The sequence below is a fragment of the Tachypleus tridentatus genome, chromosome 4, assembly GCF_004210375.1.
Source record: "Tachypleus tridentatus isolate NWPU-2018 chromosome 4, ASM421037v1, whole genome shotgun sequence".
Lineage (NCBI taxonomy): Eukaryota > Metazoa > Arthropoda > Merostomata > Xiphosura > Limulidae > Tachypleus > Tachypleus tridentatus.
In genome coordinates this window covers 71,090,251-71,108,242 of record NC_134828.1, presented here as the reverse complement: position 1 = coordinate 71,108,242, position 17,992 = coordinate 71,090,251, and the positions used below count along the sequence as shown (strand labels likewise).

The 17,992-nt window shown below is 34.2% G+C and overlaps 1 protein-coding gene across 1 annotated transcript in view; it reads right to left on the bottom strand.

Moving 5' to 3' along the window:
• LOC143249400 (zinc finger protein basonuclin-2-like) overlaps positions 1 to 6,232 on the bottom strand; it is a 71,799-nt gene extending 65,567 nt beyond the window's left edge. Inside the window, exon 1 of the mRNA XM_076499191.1 lies at positions 5,690 to 6,232. Within this exon, the coding sequence (XP_076355306.1) occupies positions 5,690 to 5,692 (3 nt within the window). The 5' untranslated portion in view covers positions 5,693 to 6,232. The remainder of the gene's footprint in view (positions 1 to 5,689) is intronic.
• Between the last annotated feature and the right edge of the window lie 11,760 nt (positions 6,233 to 17,992).

The following is a 17,992-nucleotide window of genomic DNA, read 5'->3' as shown; positions in this document are numbered from 1 at the left end:
AATTTAATGTTATGATATTGAATTTTGAGCCATTTGAATACAAATATTGTATATACGTGATGTAATGTATACAATTAAAAAAAGTAAATTTGAATACATGAAGTATAGTTATGAATGCCATGACTGGCTTTACGGCTTCCTTATGCCTATACAATCTTTAATAAACCTATCATAATTTACATTGCTGATATGAAATGAACTTTCATCAATGATCAACATTAGTTAAAACAATATTGTACTATAAGCAATCAAAATCTTTCTTTGTTAATTAAAATTAAACAAATGATTTTAATTTCTTCAAACGACACGAAACTGTCAATGAATTTTTCACTTTGAACTTACATAAAACCAAATTTAACGTACTTGAGGTTAGCGATTCAAATTGGGTAACTTTGACAAACGTTATGGTTTGGTTTGTTTTGAATTGCGCGCAAAGCTACACGAAAATTATCTGTGCTAGCCGTCCCTAGATTAGCAGTAAAAGACTAGAGAAAAAGCAACTAGTCATCATCACTATTCGCCACCTTATGGGATTCTTTTTTAACAATGAATGATTAAGTTGATCGAGACATGATAACGTCCCGACGGTTGAAAGGGCGAGCATGTTTGATGGGAAGAGAATTCGAACCTGTGACTCGCAGATTGCGAGTAGAACGGTCCAACTACCTGGTCATGCTAGGCCCTCAAAAGTTACGGATGGCTAAGTAATATTCACACACACTTCTAATAAACGATACTGATACATTCGATGTTTTTTTTTCTTACCATGTTCAAGTTTTCCAAGGTTAAGCAATTTGTTTTTGTGGGTCGTACTTGCCAAGATTTAGCGATAATGAATGCCATATTGTTAAGTATGTAATTATGACTATGATAATATATTCCACTTCTAAACATATGTAAAAGATAATCAAAAACTTCATGACTTTTAGTTTTGGTTTAATACAAACATCCCAAATAAATACGACACTGAATACCCTACCTACGTACCAATCATTATATTAGTATGGTTAATACAGACAGACGAAACAGAGTTATACATAACCAACGTGGTACAGTCAGTTTCTATACATGAGATCGGATTAAAAACAACCTGTATTCTATATTACAAAAAATGTACATACTTTGAAACCTGTCAGACTCAGAATACACAGTGGTAGAAACTAAAAAGGAGGGGGTAAAACCTCTCAAGGTTTCAAAATACAGTTTCATTTCATCTATTAAAAAGTAGAGAAAAATGTTATAATCAGAAAATTGCACATAAGTTTCAGTGTAGAACGTTAAAATTATATATTTGTATATATATATAAAACATTTTTTTTTCCTTTGCCGTACCATTTGCTGCGGATTGCAGGTTCACCTTTTTAAGGCTCATCAGTACATGAATATTAGAGCTTCATGTATATAATTTAACATTTCATTTGGAGTGATTCTTAGCAGCCAACATACAGCTTTTCTACTTTCAGGGAGTGTTCTGGAGATTATAGGTTTTATGGCTGGAAATTAGGATTTTTACTTCCCGAACTTTATCAAGATTTTGAAATCTCCATTAAAATACTTTTGTTCTCTTTTTACATGGGATGGAAGGATTAAAAACAAAATATCAAGCACGTATAGTTTAGATTTCATTTAGAAACGTAAGTCACACTTGTAGTGGGAAGATATATCTATGTTAGAACATTTGGATATATCTTTGTTTTAACGTTAAATAATTACGTTACTAACTTGTTTAACGCCGAGTCACGTGAACATACTGTCGAAAGCTTTGCTTTGTATTATGCATGTAATTGTCCGAAGGAACAAAAAAGGATAGACTGTTTTCCTGGAAATTATCCACATGATGGCTATAGTTTTCTTGTTTATTCGTTCCAGGGTTACCTACCTTTACTGCTTTAATGAGCATTATCTATCTACCGTAATGGCATCTATAAACAGCTAAAAGAATACAATAATGCATATAAATGACACTCTTGGATTGTCTGTCCGGAACTTTTATCGCACATTTCTTAATCAAATGCTACAAATCTCATATCGTTAGAAAGGCCTTTGTCCGATATGTCCGGATTGCACGTTGTTTTTGTTGTTTGTTTTTTTCAATTCAGAATAATTTTGCCCGCTCTTTCATTGGTCAAACTTTTCAATGCAACGAGTGTGCTACACGATGACACAATGCCCTTGTCACCACGTGATGACTGGCTCTGAGTTCAACTTATATTTATTTATCTATTTGTAAAGTGTTGCACACAAACAACGTTTAATTACAGTGTAATTTTCTTTATAAAAGCATTAGCGTTACACTGAATACAGTTTCTTTGAGCTTTTTCGACGTATTTAGGTTTACCGTTTTGCGAACATTTAATCAGACCTTTCTGCATGTACAACTAAGTTTGCCTTCATTTCTTTTTTGCAGCTTTACATTTACTTTACTTTGGAACAATATAGCTTCGATTCGTTTTATAGACTGCTATAATCAACTTTAAACTATATTTTTCTTTTCTTCGGGCTTTATTTTTAGTTTTGTGAGTTTCATTGTTTCAGCTCATAAAATCGTGTCATTCTCTGTACACTATTATAAAGGGTATCACTTTACATGTAGTTTTATTCAATAAACTTATGTCTGCGTGGATTTGTTTGTCTAAACGAGTAATTTTTTTTTAGTAGAACAAAGAACTATCACTCTAACACGTAATACCGGCAATAAAATGTGGTTTAAATGGTGTGCGTAAAAATAATATAATAAGCAAAATTCATGCAAGGAGCATGGAACTACCGCAAATGTTTTGTGAGGTGTGTCTAGTTTTTTACAAAAAGCTTAACACTCCTACGAAAAGACGTTTCTAGCTAGTCCTGATTTCTCCAAGCCCGTTCCCCTGGCTGTGGTTTCGCTAGATAGTAGATTGGGACAGTGGGAATCTCGTTAATCCATTCATTAATGGATTTAAATGGCAATTTCATTTAAATACAAAATTATTAGCCTGATATTAATAACCTTTCAAGTTGCTCTGGGGCCTATTAGGCCCCACTTTTCGTAGGAGTGTTAAATCACATTTGTTTTTCGTACTGCTCAAATACAGTCAGTTTTGTATAACGTAAACATTCGGTGCGGAAACTCTCGTGTGTAGAACTGATAAAAATAAATGAATAAAGCAAATTTGGAGGGGGGTGGTTATTTAAAGTCACAATTATGTTGTTAACACCTAAAACGGATGTCCCCTTTTCTTTATGTCATTAATAAAAGCAACAGAACAAAAATAAATTGAGTTGAATACAATTTATTTGAAATAACGAACTGGCTTAAAGTCTGTTTAAGGAAGGAAGATGAAAAATAATAAAGAACGGAAAAGAAGAAGCCTAGTGATGGTCTTGCACATGCGCTTCCATCGCTCGGCTGGATTATATTTAATTATTTAGAAGAAAAACGGATAAACATATGTTTACTGTTAAAAAAGGTTTATTTTGTTTTTCTGGTTAAGATTTGATTCTTTTACATGTACCTATTCTTCAAAAATCGGTTAGAGCTAACTAAAACAAACAGCCGAATGCATTAAAAATAAGCTAGAGATAACTAAAAAAAATAGCTCAAAGTATTAAAAATAAACTAGAGCTAACTAAAAGAAACAGCCGAATATGTGAAAAATAAACTAGAGCTAACTAAAACAAACTGCCGAATATGTGAAAAATAAACTAAAACAAACAACCGATAACTAAACTATCCAAAACAAACTGCCGAATACAGCTAACTAAAACAAACAGCCGAATATGTGAAAAATAAACTAAAGCTAACTAAAAGAAAGCTAACTAAAAGAAACAGCCGAATATGTGAAAAATAAACTAAAGCTAACTAAAAGAAACAGCCGAATATGTAAAAAATGAGCTAGAGGTAACTAAGACAAACAGCTGTATATGTGAAAAATAAGTTAGAGCTAACTGAAACAAAATCCGAATATATGAAAATTAAGCTATAGCTAGCTAAAGAAAACACGAATATATGAGTTAAAAAGAACGTAGATTAACGTGGAGAAAGATAGAAAAATTGTTTATTCAAGGTAAGCAGATGAGATCAGCTAAGCTGTAGTCTCTCTCTTTTTGTGACAAAAGAGTGTCCGATTGACTGGGTGGACAAAAGGGTGTCAGTATGACTGGGTGTGAGAGGGTGAGCTAAGAAGCATAAGGAGTTTATTTGTTGTTAAGCGCAAAGGTATCTGTGCTGTAGCCACTACAGATACAGAAACCCGGTTCTTAGTGCTGAAAACTTCAAGAGTTACGGTTGAGTTACTAGTGGACAATAGAAGAATTAAAGTTTTAGTTTTGTTATGATAAACAGCAGACATGCAAGCAAATCTACTTTTAATCATTTATAAACCTGATTACCGTATTTTAATTCTGTTATTTATGAAATAACGTTAAGTAACAATTGTTTATTTTTGTTTAATAACAAAATGCTTGATACATTAAAATGTATGTGTTTTATCAGCTAGTTATTCAATGTAGCTATGCGTACTTAAGTTATATTTTTATAGTAAGCCGTTATTACTGTAAATGTTAAACAGAAAAGCCACAGGCTTTCTCTGTTTCTCTCAGATATCTGTTTAAAACACCAGAAAAGTTTTGTATGTTTCCAGGCAGACTAGGATTCCCTCTAGTCATAAAGTCTTGTACCACACAACCAGACATAGCCAGGTGGGTGGTTAGCCGCTCGACTCATAATCTGAGGGTCACGGGCTCCAATCCCCGTCACACCAAACCTGCTTATCCTTTCAGCCGTGGGGGCATTATAATGAGAAGACAATCCTCGTTGGTAAAAGAGTAGTCTAAGAGTTGACAATGCGTGCTGATGACTAGGTGCCTACCTACTTGTCTCAATATAATATTTTTCACATCTCACATATGATATTATTGTTGTCATTGTTTAAAGTTAAGCACAAAGCTACACAAAGGACTTTCTGTGCTCTGCCCACCACGATTATCGAAACCCAGCTTCTAGAACTGTAAGCCTATAGACGTATCACTGAGGAAAGGGACTTGAATGTTGGATCACCGCTACGCTTTTAAATGCAAAACATATATCGAAGAACAAGAGTTCACACCAGAAATTTGCTCCAAATTAAATAACACTTTTAACAATGTCAACAAGCCACTTGAAATTAGATCACCACTATATGATTAATGTGACAATAATAATAAATAAGATTTCTTACAATTCAGTTCCAACAAAGGATACCTACGAAGGTGAGATAACTATCGGAGAATAGCTTGTGTATTAGCTTTCATAATGAAAACGAGATAATTTAATGTGTTCTGAATTTCGCGAGAAGCTACACGAGAGCTATTTATATTAACCGTCCACAATTTAGCAGTAAAACACAGTGGAAGGCAGCTAGTCATCACCATTTATTGTCAACTTTTGTGCTACTCTTTTACCTATGAATAGGGAGATTGACCGCCATAATTATAACGCTCCTACAGCTGATAGGGCGAACATGATTAGTGAGAAGATTATTCGAATCTGCGACCCCCATATTCCGAGTGAAGTATCTTAACCCTGGTCATTCTAGACCAAGAACGAGAAGATCAAGTGAAACAACTGAATTTTTATAAAACTTTACAGTCATTGTAAGCGGAAACAGTACTGAATTAGAACTCTGAAAAATCGAACCTAGAGTACGTTCAAATGAGTCGCTAAATAACTTACCATTTCCACGACAAGCGATATTTCTGAGCGGCTTATACAGCTTTTCTCGGGACAATCGTCAGCACATATTTCTTGCCAGAAGCAGCCACATCTCACCCTCGAAATAGTCTCCACTGATCGCAAAACCTAGACCTGAAGAGTTATTCCCTGGTGGGAAATACAGACTTGTAAGAGATAATCAGATGCATCTGGCTTCTATTTAAAATGATTAAGCGTGAGTCAAGAGAAAGGTAGAAGGAAATGATGTAATGGTTGAGAGAACGGAGATATTCGTATGTTATATGCTTGTGGAAACTATGATGTCATTAAAAAAGATTATATTCTTTCCTCTTCACTCCATACTTCACTTACATAGGAACGACCTGGCTATTGAAAGTGAGTTGAAAGTCCCAATATTTTGTTCTCGATTTCTATTTGTCAAACACCCATCACAGCAAGTCTTAACAGGATTTGATAGAGCATGGCTTGTCACTTTTATGTGGTGCACCTTCGCTGCTAAAAGTGCGTTTTTTAGCAGATCGTTACAAGTGTGGCCGTATTCCCGTGAGTACTTAACTCATAACAAACTCATGCACATTGAGATACCCATGTAAAATACTTTCGCTGTTGCATAACGCTGGCGCCACCTTGCGCCAAAATAGTAAAACAAAAACATGTTCTCTCTTTCATAGAACAAAGCTGAGTGTCTCTGCGTGTCTCTCCGCTAACTATAAGCATGCGCACAGACTGAATAATAATTATATAAACAAAAATTGATTTTATATTTTGAAAATTTTAAATATATTGTCATTTTCTTTGTCCTATTTTCTTATTTGTAATCAATTATTGATGCACAGGTTGTAAATCCCTTCAGAAAGCCTACTTAAATAAAATCGGATTCAAGGCTTAAACTGCCTTCTAACTGGTTGATGAGTTCAGCTTTTTGAATCTCATTAGAGTAATCTCCCATCTTGATTTATTTTTTAAGATATCCAAAATTGTGAAAACGTTTTAATGATATACATAGCCTCATAACACTCTAAATAATACAAACAAAACAAAACGAGAGTCGCGGGTTCGAATCTCTATCACACCAAACATACTCGCCCTTTCAGCCATGGAGGCGTTATAATGTGTCAGTCAATCCCACTATTCATTGGTAGAAGAGTAGCCCAAGAGTTGGCGGTGGGTGGTGATGATTAGCTGCCTTCCCTCTAGTTTTACACTGCTAAATTAGGGATGGCTAACGCAGATAGTCCTCGTGTAGCTTTGCGCGCAATTCAAAACAAACTTAACCAAACAAAACAAAAAACTTGTGTAAATACATTTTACTCACTCATTAATGGCCATGAAGACAATTATAACCTGCATGTACCTGTGTAAAACTAGAATTGTCTTTTGCTGGCTTAATTATAACTGGATTAATCAATGAGTTTAAAAGTATGGCTTTTGATTGTGTCACATTCATTTTCAGTATGGAGAGACTCTTTAATTGGTTTTGTTCTAGTTTGCACTTTAGCTAACCTTTTAGTCATTCCAATTTCAAAAACAATTGCTTCCTGCTGGAGTATGATACCATCAAGGACGAATATATACTCAGTACTTTATATGCAAAAACGGCTCGTTTGGGCTGAGAAAACACTTTACATAGAAGAGCGAACAACGTAAAGTGTTTTCTCAGCCCAAACGAGCCGTTTTTGCATATAAATTTCTCAACAAGTGGGTTTCTCGTCATCACTGATACTCAGTACTGTCTCAGTATTAGGAAATGTTTGGAGAAGAAGGAAATTTTTTTAATTCACTGAGTTTGTAAGTCCAAACTGTGTAAATGAACATGAAAGCTCTGGAACTGCTAATGTGGAAAACTGGATCAATTCGTTTTCTACCTCAGCTTCAACAATATTCTGAAAAGACATTTTGCTCTTGGCCAAGTTCTTGACATGTAAGAGATGTTAACTTGAAGGATCCAAATTTGGTGGCAACATTCTTATACGCATCAAGGCGGTATTTCAATATAGTGACAAGTTGGTTAATGTAACGTATTTACCGTTATACCTTTATGTTAATATCTACGCTTGTTTCAGTATTGTTTTCTTTTTACATGTGACGTATATTCTTGACTGTATAATACGCAAGTCTCGGATATTCTCGAAATTTGTAAAATATTATTGAGAGCAAGAATCAACAATATTTGTTTTACGAATACATGTTCAGAATATTTGAAACAAAAACATAAGTTTTTTCCTCACCTTTAGCGATTTCTTATTTTGTCTTATGGATTCAGTCTTAATATTACAAAGCAATTTCGCAAAAATGCATAATAAAAATTAATTGAAAATAATTATTCTACATATAAAAATGATAAAAAAGAGAGAAAATCTGATTAATTTAGCTATATAATGCTCTAACCATACCGCTTCTTTTAATACACTCTCTTTATCTAAATGATCCATTCACGTATGTACAATATAATACTTATCGGCATACTAGCTCTACTTACTAAATGTTCTACTAACCTCTACTATATAATATATATAATTATTACGGTATAATGCTTATTTCAATACATTGTAAATGTTCCATTGACTTTTATAAAATATAATAGATATAACGCTTACGGTATTCTGTTTCTTTTAATACACTCTTTCTTCATCATATGTTTCACTTACCTCTATAGAATAAATATGTATAATTATATATAATGTTTATTTCGATACGTTCTCATCAAAATGTTTTCTCAGGGAAATTCAACACGTATGTTCAAATGACAATGTGACACTTCAGGCTCATATTTTTTATCAGTGGTTTTCTTGCAAGGATCTCTAAAGCTTGTACGACCAAATAAATGTGAAACACTTGGACAGAGACATAAGTTGTAAACAAGCAGCACAAAACAATGTGTCATATCGGAAGAGTCCAAGACTTAGTGAAGTTATCTTAAGTTACCATTTTGTTGTTACATAATACTACAAAACCTAACTTTATCACTGTTTCAAACTGAATTAATTGTCTTTCTTCTTGCTTTGGCTAAGACTGAACATGGAATTTTCCGAAAGGTTTTACTCATAATGTTTTGATCGCTATTAAAAATAATAAACTAATTTAATATAAATATCAGTTTTGAACTTCTTTCTTCTGTTTCAGATTTAATTTGGTTTGCCATTTTATATTTGTCCTGTTAAATACACATTTGCTTTTTCTTTCAAATTCATTTACTTCTGTTAGTTAATTAAAGTTCAAAAAGTGAAAATGTGATTCAGCTTAATATCGTATGTCAGAACAGATCCAGTGAAGGTGGAGTCCAAGGGATCAAAATACCCCATTTCCAGTTTTAAAATATCAAAAGAAGAATAAATAAATAAATAAATTACAAATAAAAAAGTAGAGAGGCCAGTGGTAAAAATATTGTTTATTCGTTTTCTGAAATTATTAATGCTCAATTACTGCATGGAAAATGGACCTGGATTGTTTATGATGTGTAAAAGGTTGAAGTGAAACTTTTCTTCTCAAACGTTATGTTAAAATCCACAACAAATCTTTAAGTGAATCCTTTTCATCCGTATGATTATTAATTTTCCACCGTTCCCTCTAGTTCATTCATTTAGTGAACAACTTTTGATATAAGTTAATTACAGAGGTCACACGAAGATCCTGATTCAAAAAGTCAACTCCGGAAACAAAGGAAATGATGTTGTTCATGGCAGCACAAAGCAATATTCAAAATAAACAGTGGTTTAGAAACATCTGTTGGACCACTTGGTCACGGGAGAAATGACATAACTCATTTTTACAACATAATGTAAAACACAGAATCGCAGTTTTAAGTAAATTAAACCAGAATATCAGGTGCTTCTACGTTTTCGCCATACAAGACCATCTTCTCTCTGCACGGTGCTAAAATTTTCACTATGAACTACAAGTAGTATCTATCAATACTGTGGGGTGTTATACAAGACCATCTTCTCTCTGCGCAATGCTAGAAGTGCCACTATGAACTACAAGTAGTATCTATCTATACAGTGATGTGTTTTGTAAGACCGTCTTCTCTCTTCAGAGTACTAGAATTGCTACTATGAACTACAAGTAGTATTTATCTATACTGTGGGGTGTTACATAAGACCATCTTCTCTCTGCACAGTGCTAGAAGTGCCACTATGAACTACAAGTAGTATCTATCTAAGCTGTGAAGTGTTTTGTAAGACCACCTTCTTTGTGTACAGTGTTAAAAGTGCCACAATGAACCACGAATAACGTCTATTTATACTGTAAAGTGCCATGTAAGACTATCTTCTTTCTTTACAACGGAACAAGTGTCATTATGAACCACGAGTTTATATCTATCTATAATGTAATGATGTCAGAAAAACACTTAGGCGCAAGAAGTTTTAATACAAAATGATGAAAACTAACTTCCCTAAACTCCTTAAACTCTCTAATACTTACTGTTTACTTGTGGTAACTTTCCATGCCTGTCTTTAGAAAGTGATCTACTTAACACTTCCTTTTCAGTCAGTCTCTAAGTGTCACTTCATTTTATATTTAGAATACTGAAGTGTAATGTTTCTTGAACATTTCCAAAGTGAAACATCTTTAACATCTTTTTTTTACAACAGGCCGTATTGCACTGTAAATGAGGCTCAACACATTGATAAATATCATAAAAACTTTCTTGAATCCTTAGTAACCTTTATGACGTCACTTGCCTCCCTTTTTATATCACTCTTTCTGTTGCACTATCCTTCTCAATCTCTCCGTGAAGAAGAAAGATCTTCCCTCCAAAAACGCTCGAGTTTTTTAGATAAGGTTTTTATCTATACTGTAAAGTGCTATGTAAATCCATTCGTTTTCACTATAGCACTATAAGAACGATTATAAATAATGGATAGTATCTATCTATAGAACTACTGACTTATATAGACATATCTCGGTAAATACTGTATAAGTATATGACTGGATAGTTCCTGCAGTGTATAAAACCGGATTTTCTATATAATGGACCTAAATTATGCTTTGTTATATAAGTTTAAAATTATGTGCATCTGTACCAAACGTGGGATCTCGAGACCAGTTTCGAGATTAAATTATGAGATTTCGGTCTTGGTCTGCACTGCTCAGTTACCTGTTTTGGTCTTGGAACCATCTCTGTAAAGTTGTAAATAACTTCGCACGGTGATTTTATCTATGAAAATAGTCTTGTGGCAACGTGATTTGTTTCATAACTGGTTAATTGGATTCGAACTGTAGTTTTATTTAACTGGAAGATGATCATCAGGGTGAGAAGAAGTGGAATCTGTTTTAAGGGATGGCATCATTGATGCTATTTTGAAAGAAGGGGATACTATTTTTGACATAGAACCAATTGAAAAGTGTATCCAGCAATACTGTTGTTATACATAACGGTCAAAGTGAAACCACTAAACCTCCTTAGAAAAACTCTCTAACAGTTCTTTTATATCATTTTCAAAGCACCAACAATAATTTCAAGGACTTAGTCAATACCTTATTTTGTTTCATCGGTTGTGGAAGTTCTTTTATTTCTATAAAAAACAACAAAATTCTTGTAGATCTTTGAAAGAAAATTCAATATATGTTTAATCTTCGTTCATTGTTTGTTGTTTTAAAGCACAGCCGCATTGAGTTGTTTTGCTGTATTCACCACTGGGAATCGAACCCCAGATTTTAGCGTTGTAAATCAATAAATTTACCATCGGGGGACTCGTCCCCTGAAAGACAAAGTATTCTGCACCCCTTCAACATCAACGATAGTAGAAAGTGTCTTCTGTTAAGGGTGGACATGAGACTACATTGAGCAAGAATGTCGTTAAGGTTTCTCTTAAATTTTAAGTTTCTAAAATTAAGTAACCGTTTACAAAAAAAAAGCTATCGTTCTTGATGATACGCAAACATCAAAACTAATAAAAATAATGGATATTTACTTGAAAAGTTATTGGATATGTATATTACATTTAATTCATCATTTTTGATACCTAAAATTTGGCCCGCCATAGCCAGGTGGGTTAAGGCGTTCGACCCGTAATTCGAGGGTCACATGTTCGAATCTCTACCGCACCAAACATATTTGCCATTTCAGTTGTGGGGGCGTTATAATATGACAGTCAATCCCACTATTCGTTGGTAAAAGAGTAGCTCAAGAGTTGACGGTGGGTGGTGATGCCTAGCTGCCTTCCCTTTAGTCTTGCACTGCAAAATTAGAAACGGCTAGTGCAGATAGCCCTCGTGTGGCGTTTCGCGAAATTAAAAAAACAACAACTAAAATTTAACAATAATTTAAACCATTTTAGTAAGGATAAGAATTATGACATTAATAAATGCTTCATCTATATTGAACTTTAATCAGCCGTTAGTGTTGAAATTATCTTTCATTATTGATTAAATTATCCAAACAAAACATATCACTAGGACATCTTTATTAAGGAATGTGTTTACCTCCTTGAACATAGTAGCTGAATGTCAATCAGAAATATAATTCCATGTCAGTTGCATTTTATTAGATTTTGTTACTTTAACATCATTGAAAATGGGTTTAATTGTCATTAAATGTTCTCTGAATGTGAATAATAATTATTTAACTGTGATATACGTATGCCATTTGAATATCTATGCCATTTAAATTGAAATATTACCAAAATGTTTGTCTCCATTTCTTTGTAATGAGTATTCCTAAGTGATTTTAGTAGAACTATAACAAAGTTAAAAAAACCCTTTACAATTCTTGAACTTATTGCTTTGGATGTTTATATTAAAATAAATAACTTATCATTTTTATAGGGTAGCGTATAGCCCTGTATGCCACCTGATAGATATATTTACAACAGAAAACAGATATGTGTTAACATCACCACGAAACGTATTTATTGGGTATTTGCAGACAATTCGTCTGATAGGTGAAATATTCACTAAGTTCAAGTTCGAAAGTAACATGCCTTTTTTTAATGTTGGTCTCCTGTCTTAACATTTCAGGTCTAGTTTCGGTCTCGACATGTCACATCTCGGTTTGACATCATTTTTGACTTGTACACATTTGGTTGTATTTCAGTTGATTCCAAATACATAAGACTAGGCGACTTAGACTTTGGAACTGTTTTCAACAAATTGTTTTATTTGTGACAGCAGTTACTTGGCAGACTTTATTCGTTATGTTATGTATGGGTTATTTTATTAAGTTACGTTTTTTCTTTTTCGCACGAAAATAAATAAATAATTTATTTCTTGACATTAATCAGATTTATTAAAAGAAATATGCATTCGATTAAAGAACGTCTAATTTTAAATGTAGTATACTCGTATATGTATATATATATAACAGATTGTTTGCATGTATGCTTATTTTAGCACAAGGCTACAAAATAGGCTATCTGTGCTCTGTACACTACTAGGAATTGAACCCTGGATCTTAGCGATCTAAATCTGTAAACTTACTACTAACCCTTTGCGGAATTTCATAAGTTTTTGTTTTTATAATAAAGCTACACGCACATTATGCTATTTGCGCTGTGTCTACTGCACAGATTCGAGCCCCGGATTTTATCCTTGTAAATGCATAAACTTACCGTTGACTCATTGGAGAAACATAGATAATGGAAAGAAAGAAGAAGTTAGCATCAAGAAAAGGTGGCACTCATTTATTTTGTCTGTATCGCTATACAAAAATTCAAAATAATTTAATAGTTCAAGCTAGATGTTGCTTTTATTTACTAGTTTTCTTTACCAAGTCTTTTTGTTGAAACCTTTAATGTGAAACCCTTAAAAATTTCACGGCCGTTTCTTAATGCCTAAATCTAAATGCCTAAGAGATAATATGGTTCAGAACAGTTATACCTAAATAGTTCAACTATTAGATGTAATCTGGTATAATATCTTAATAAATCTTAGTTACGCAGTTTTCTCGCTTACTCAGAGAAGAGCTTGGCTTAATAGTCAAGGTCTATGGACTATGAATCCTTTCAGAAAAAAACGCAATCTTCTGCAATGGACCGTGACCGCACCATAAGAGTGACAGTCAAATATCAGGCAGAATGCAAAAGTTTCGGATATTTTAATACGTGAATATATGCTGGTCACATACCTGCAATCCGACTGCATCGCATTTCTTTAGTAGTGCAATAACAGGTTTCTTAATGATACAACACAACAAGAAGCCAGTGTATTGTATTAGATTAATTAACAAGACAAAATTGAATCAACCACTAGTGTTATACTGTTTTTAAAATGAACGCTGTAAATGATTCCGTGACACCAGAGAATTTCAGTGGATTCAAAGAACCACTGAATTAGTCTATTAGTTCATATTAGGGACGACCATGTATCGGTAGTCCTTTGTGTCACTTTGTACAAAAAATCTAAAATAAAGTCTTTCTTTTGTAAGCACTTCTTGTTGACAGCTTTTTCTCCGTAAGTTCGACTTGAGGTTACATATTGCCATATGGTCCGTGAAATCCACATTTATTTAATAACTATCAGTGTCAATTTTTAGAAATTACGCATATTTGGAATTATATATCTCTTATTAAAGCGGTCTTTTTACATACTGAGAGAAATAAGTTGGAAAGGATATATAAAACGTAATATTGTAATGCTATTTTTCTAATCACTAGAACCAAATCGTGTGTCACGTCTTTCACAAGCTGACCAGGACAGCACACATGTTTCGAGAATTTTAAACCGCCATTGATACTTGATTGCAAGTTATAGTGAAAAAAACGAAAATACTTGTAAATTTTGACTAATGATAATGAAGGCATGTTATTCAGACACGTAACGACAGCCTTAGGTTACGTCATGTCTTTGCTCGTGAGCATACATGACTGGGATATTATTTTGACGGTATTTCAAACAGCTTTCTAGTTTGTTTAAAAAAAAAAAAATCTAATCAACTCTAATAACGATCTTGTTTTAACTTCTCCTGAATTGGAGGCATCAAGAATAAATTATAAAGTTTTCTTGGAGATGAAGTATCCTTATGGCTTTAAATAGCGCAAAACGTGACCAAGACAAGCCATGTCGTAATAAGAGAACCTAATTACACCCAATAAAATGAGTTTAACGGGCTCTCTTAATAGGCTCATTGCAACATCTTATGTTATGAACATTAGCATCCCATAGCAAAAAAATAAGTTCGAGGTTCATTGCTTTTAATTTCACTCAACCCAGAGGGGGGTTAAATTAACCAAGTTATTGTGAGCCTCTAGGTGTAATTAAAATATAATTATTGCCTCCTTAACCTTTTTCAACCTTTTTGCCAATAGCTTGGTGCAGCTTCACCAGTAGATATCAGAATATTTTCAACACCCTGAACTTTATTAATATTTGCAATCTACATAGTAACCTATGAGATATAAATTAATCAAAATTTCAAACTTTGTTGAAACTCTATTCCAAGTATGCCATTTATTTATTTAACTTGATAAGGATTTCAGTTTAAGTCCTCAACACCGAACTTAGAAGGTTCAGAGTCAAATAATGTATCTGTGGTTGTTTGAGCTTACTGAAGTGAAGATATGGAGCTATCTGCGACACAGGGTAAAAAGAAACTGGGAGTGTTGAGAAAATAATTTTTATTCTGCACACTCCTAAGTGAGAATTGTAGTGTCAGGCCTTGTGAAAACAACAACAAATTAAAGGTAAACTGGTGAGTTAGAACGAGAGAAAGGATAATCGTTTACGACTTAACAGAGAGTTTCAGTAACTAAATAGACGAAAAATCACAGACGAATTACAAGTAAGTCTCTTTTTCATGTTACGTTTGACTGTTAAGTATGGCACAAAAATGGGTGGGAATCTGTAGATCCAATACACTTAGTTTTGTTGTGGGAAGAAAATGGAATTATCCCTGGAAAAACTGAAAGTGGACTGTGTTCCTGTTTTTTATTGTTTATCGTCAACAAGTCACAGACACCTACTGTAAAGCACCCTCTGTGTCTTCGGATTTACAATGCTTAAATTAGGGGTTTGAATCCCTTCGGTTGACGTAGCAGATAGCCCGATATGTCTTTGCTATAAGAAACCGCACACACATAGTGTAAAGATGGCCTACCAAACCTAATAGCAGCAATACGGCTTCGGCTACCAATTACAAAATGCTAATGGAAGTCGTTGCATACGACTATTTCGAGCCCAAAAAAGTGCTAGTGCCTCATCACAAGGATAAAGACTATGTGGAAAACGTTAAACACCGCAAGCATCCGAGCTATAATTATATAACCATAATTGTTTTGTATCACAAAAACAGAGGTTCAACCGAAACTCCTGCAATCCTCACCTGCGTGCATATAATAAGCTATTTACACGATGAATCAATTAGATTCAGGAGAGAAATAAGGGTACGCTATGCTTCAGGAGTGGCCTAGAGAGTTGAAAATTGACTGGTTGAATGTTTTACAGTCAATCACTTTGGTTTAAAATTTACACGCTCATTTCTGTATTCTGCTCTTGATTGACTTTACTGGGGTATAAAAAGGCATAATATTTTGGGTCCAGTAATTTGTAAAACACGTTTCGGACATATTACATAAAATCATGTTACCATATTCCGCTAGTGTCTAACATATATATATGTATATGATAGTGTCTGGTTTACATCATTTTTTGAGCCCCTTCGATTTTTGTCAAATAGCCTATTTTTTTATTTGTTATGCATATGTTATTAATATTGTTCTAGCTAGTTTAATGTTAAACATTATACCTACACATTTAATGGATTTAGTGCAAAAGATCGTGGTGTCGTATAGTTTTAATTTTATTTTCGGTATTTTGTTTTATTTTTGGGTTTACAACGCTTATAAAAACAATAATGCCTTGTGTATTTTGAGGATTTAGCATGATACGGCACTTGTTACGCCGCGCTGTCATACGGTTGGAAGAACTCCGAACTTTACGTGCAGCAAGCAGCCGACAGGTGTTGGATAGGCTCTAAACGATGACGTCATCAGCATAACAAGTGAAGTTTTGTTCGAAGAACAGAATATCGTAAACCGATGTATCGCAGAGGACTGATAAATGAGCCTTGAAGAACACATGTTTATAATTTAAATGATTCAAATGTGATATCATTAATTTTAACTCTAGCTGTTTTGTCTGGGAGAGAACTGGCAGTCTGTCGTGTGCTTAACGGAAACGTGTTGTTTCATTAACTAGATCAGTCAAGCGTTGTATCAGACTGAATCGCACGCGTGAAACGTCGAGAAGTAGTCCCTCTGTGGAGTGTTTTCGATTAAATCCCACGAAAATAGACTCGTTGAATTTGACTAAACGGTCGGCTGTTTGTCATTTCCTACGTGATGCGTTATGAATATCAGTAAAAAAAAATGTTTGATTTGAAGTAACATAAAAGCCTGGCTGCTATATTTTTTTCTAAACGTTTTTCCGGCCTGGCATGGTCAGGTAGGTGGTTAGAGTGATCGACTCGTACTCTGAGAGTCGCGGGTTCGAATCGCCATCACACAAAACATGCTCGCCCCTTCCGTCATGAGGGTGTTATAATGTGATGATCAATCCCACTATTTGTTGGTAAAAAGAGTAGCCTAAGAGTTGACAGTGGGTGGTGATGACTAGCTTCCTTCCCATATGTTTTATACTACTAAATTAAGGACGTCTAGTGCATATAGCCCTCGCGTATCTTTGCACGGAATTCCAAATAAAGTAAAAGCGTTTCAATTTAGATTAATAGACCAAATTAAAGCTAAATATATGAAAACACGTCACCTGGTGGCAGTATATTACGACAAAAATGACGTTTGGTACATTATTTGTGAAAACCATTTCGTCACAGAGGTAAATATAAATCAGAGTATTTTATTAATTGAAAATTCGGAGCGCGTACAGCAACATGTAACTCTTACCTCAGACCTACCGATCCGCTGCCCGCTTCGCTAACCATTGAACCACTCCCGGATCTAATCGAAAGAACACGATGTTGAAAGATTTAGACTTGATAGAGTATGGTTCATATGAATTTGATTCTGATAACAATGACCTGTTTGTTATAAATAATTTTAGCACCATGAATCTAGTATGGAGTTATAAGATATTATGTACTTAGGAATGTCACACTTATTATGAGGTGTAAACGCGTATGTTTTGTCACTTAATCATCTAACACCTTTCAAATTATTTTAAAAGTTAAAGGTTTACTCGAAGTCAAAACCAAAACTCTATTCTGTTTCAGGCCTGGCATGGCCTAGCGCGTAAGGCGTGCGACTCGTAATCCGAGGGTCGCGGGTTTGCGCCCGCGTCGCGCCAATCATGCTCGCCCTCCCAGCCGTGGGGGCGTTATAATGTGACGGTCAATCCTACTATTCGTTGGTA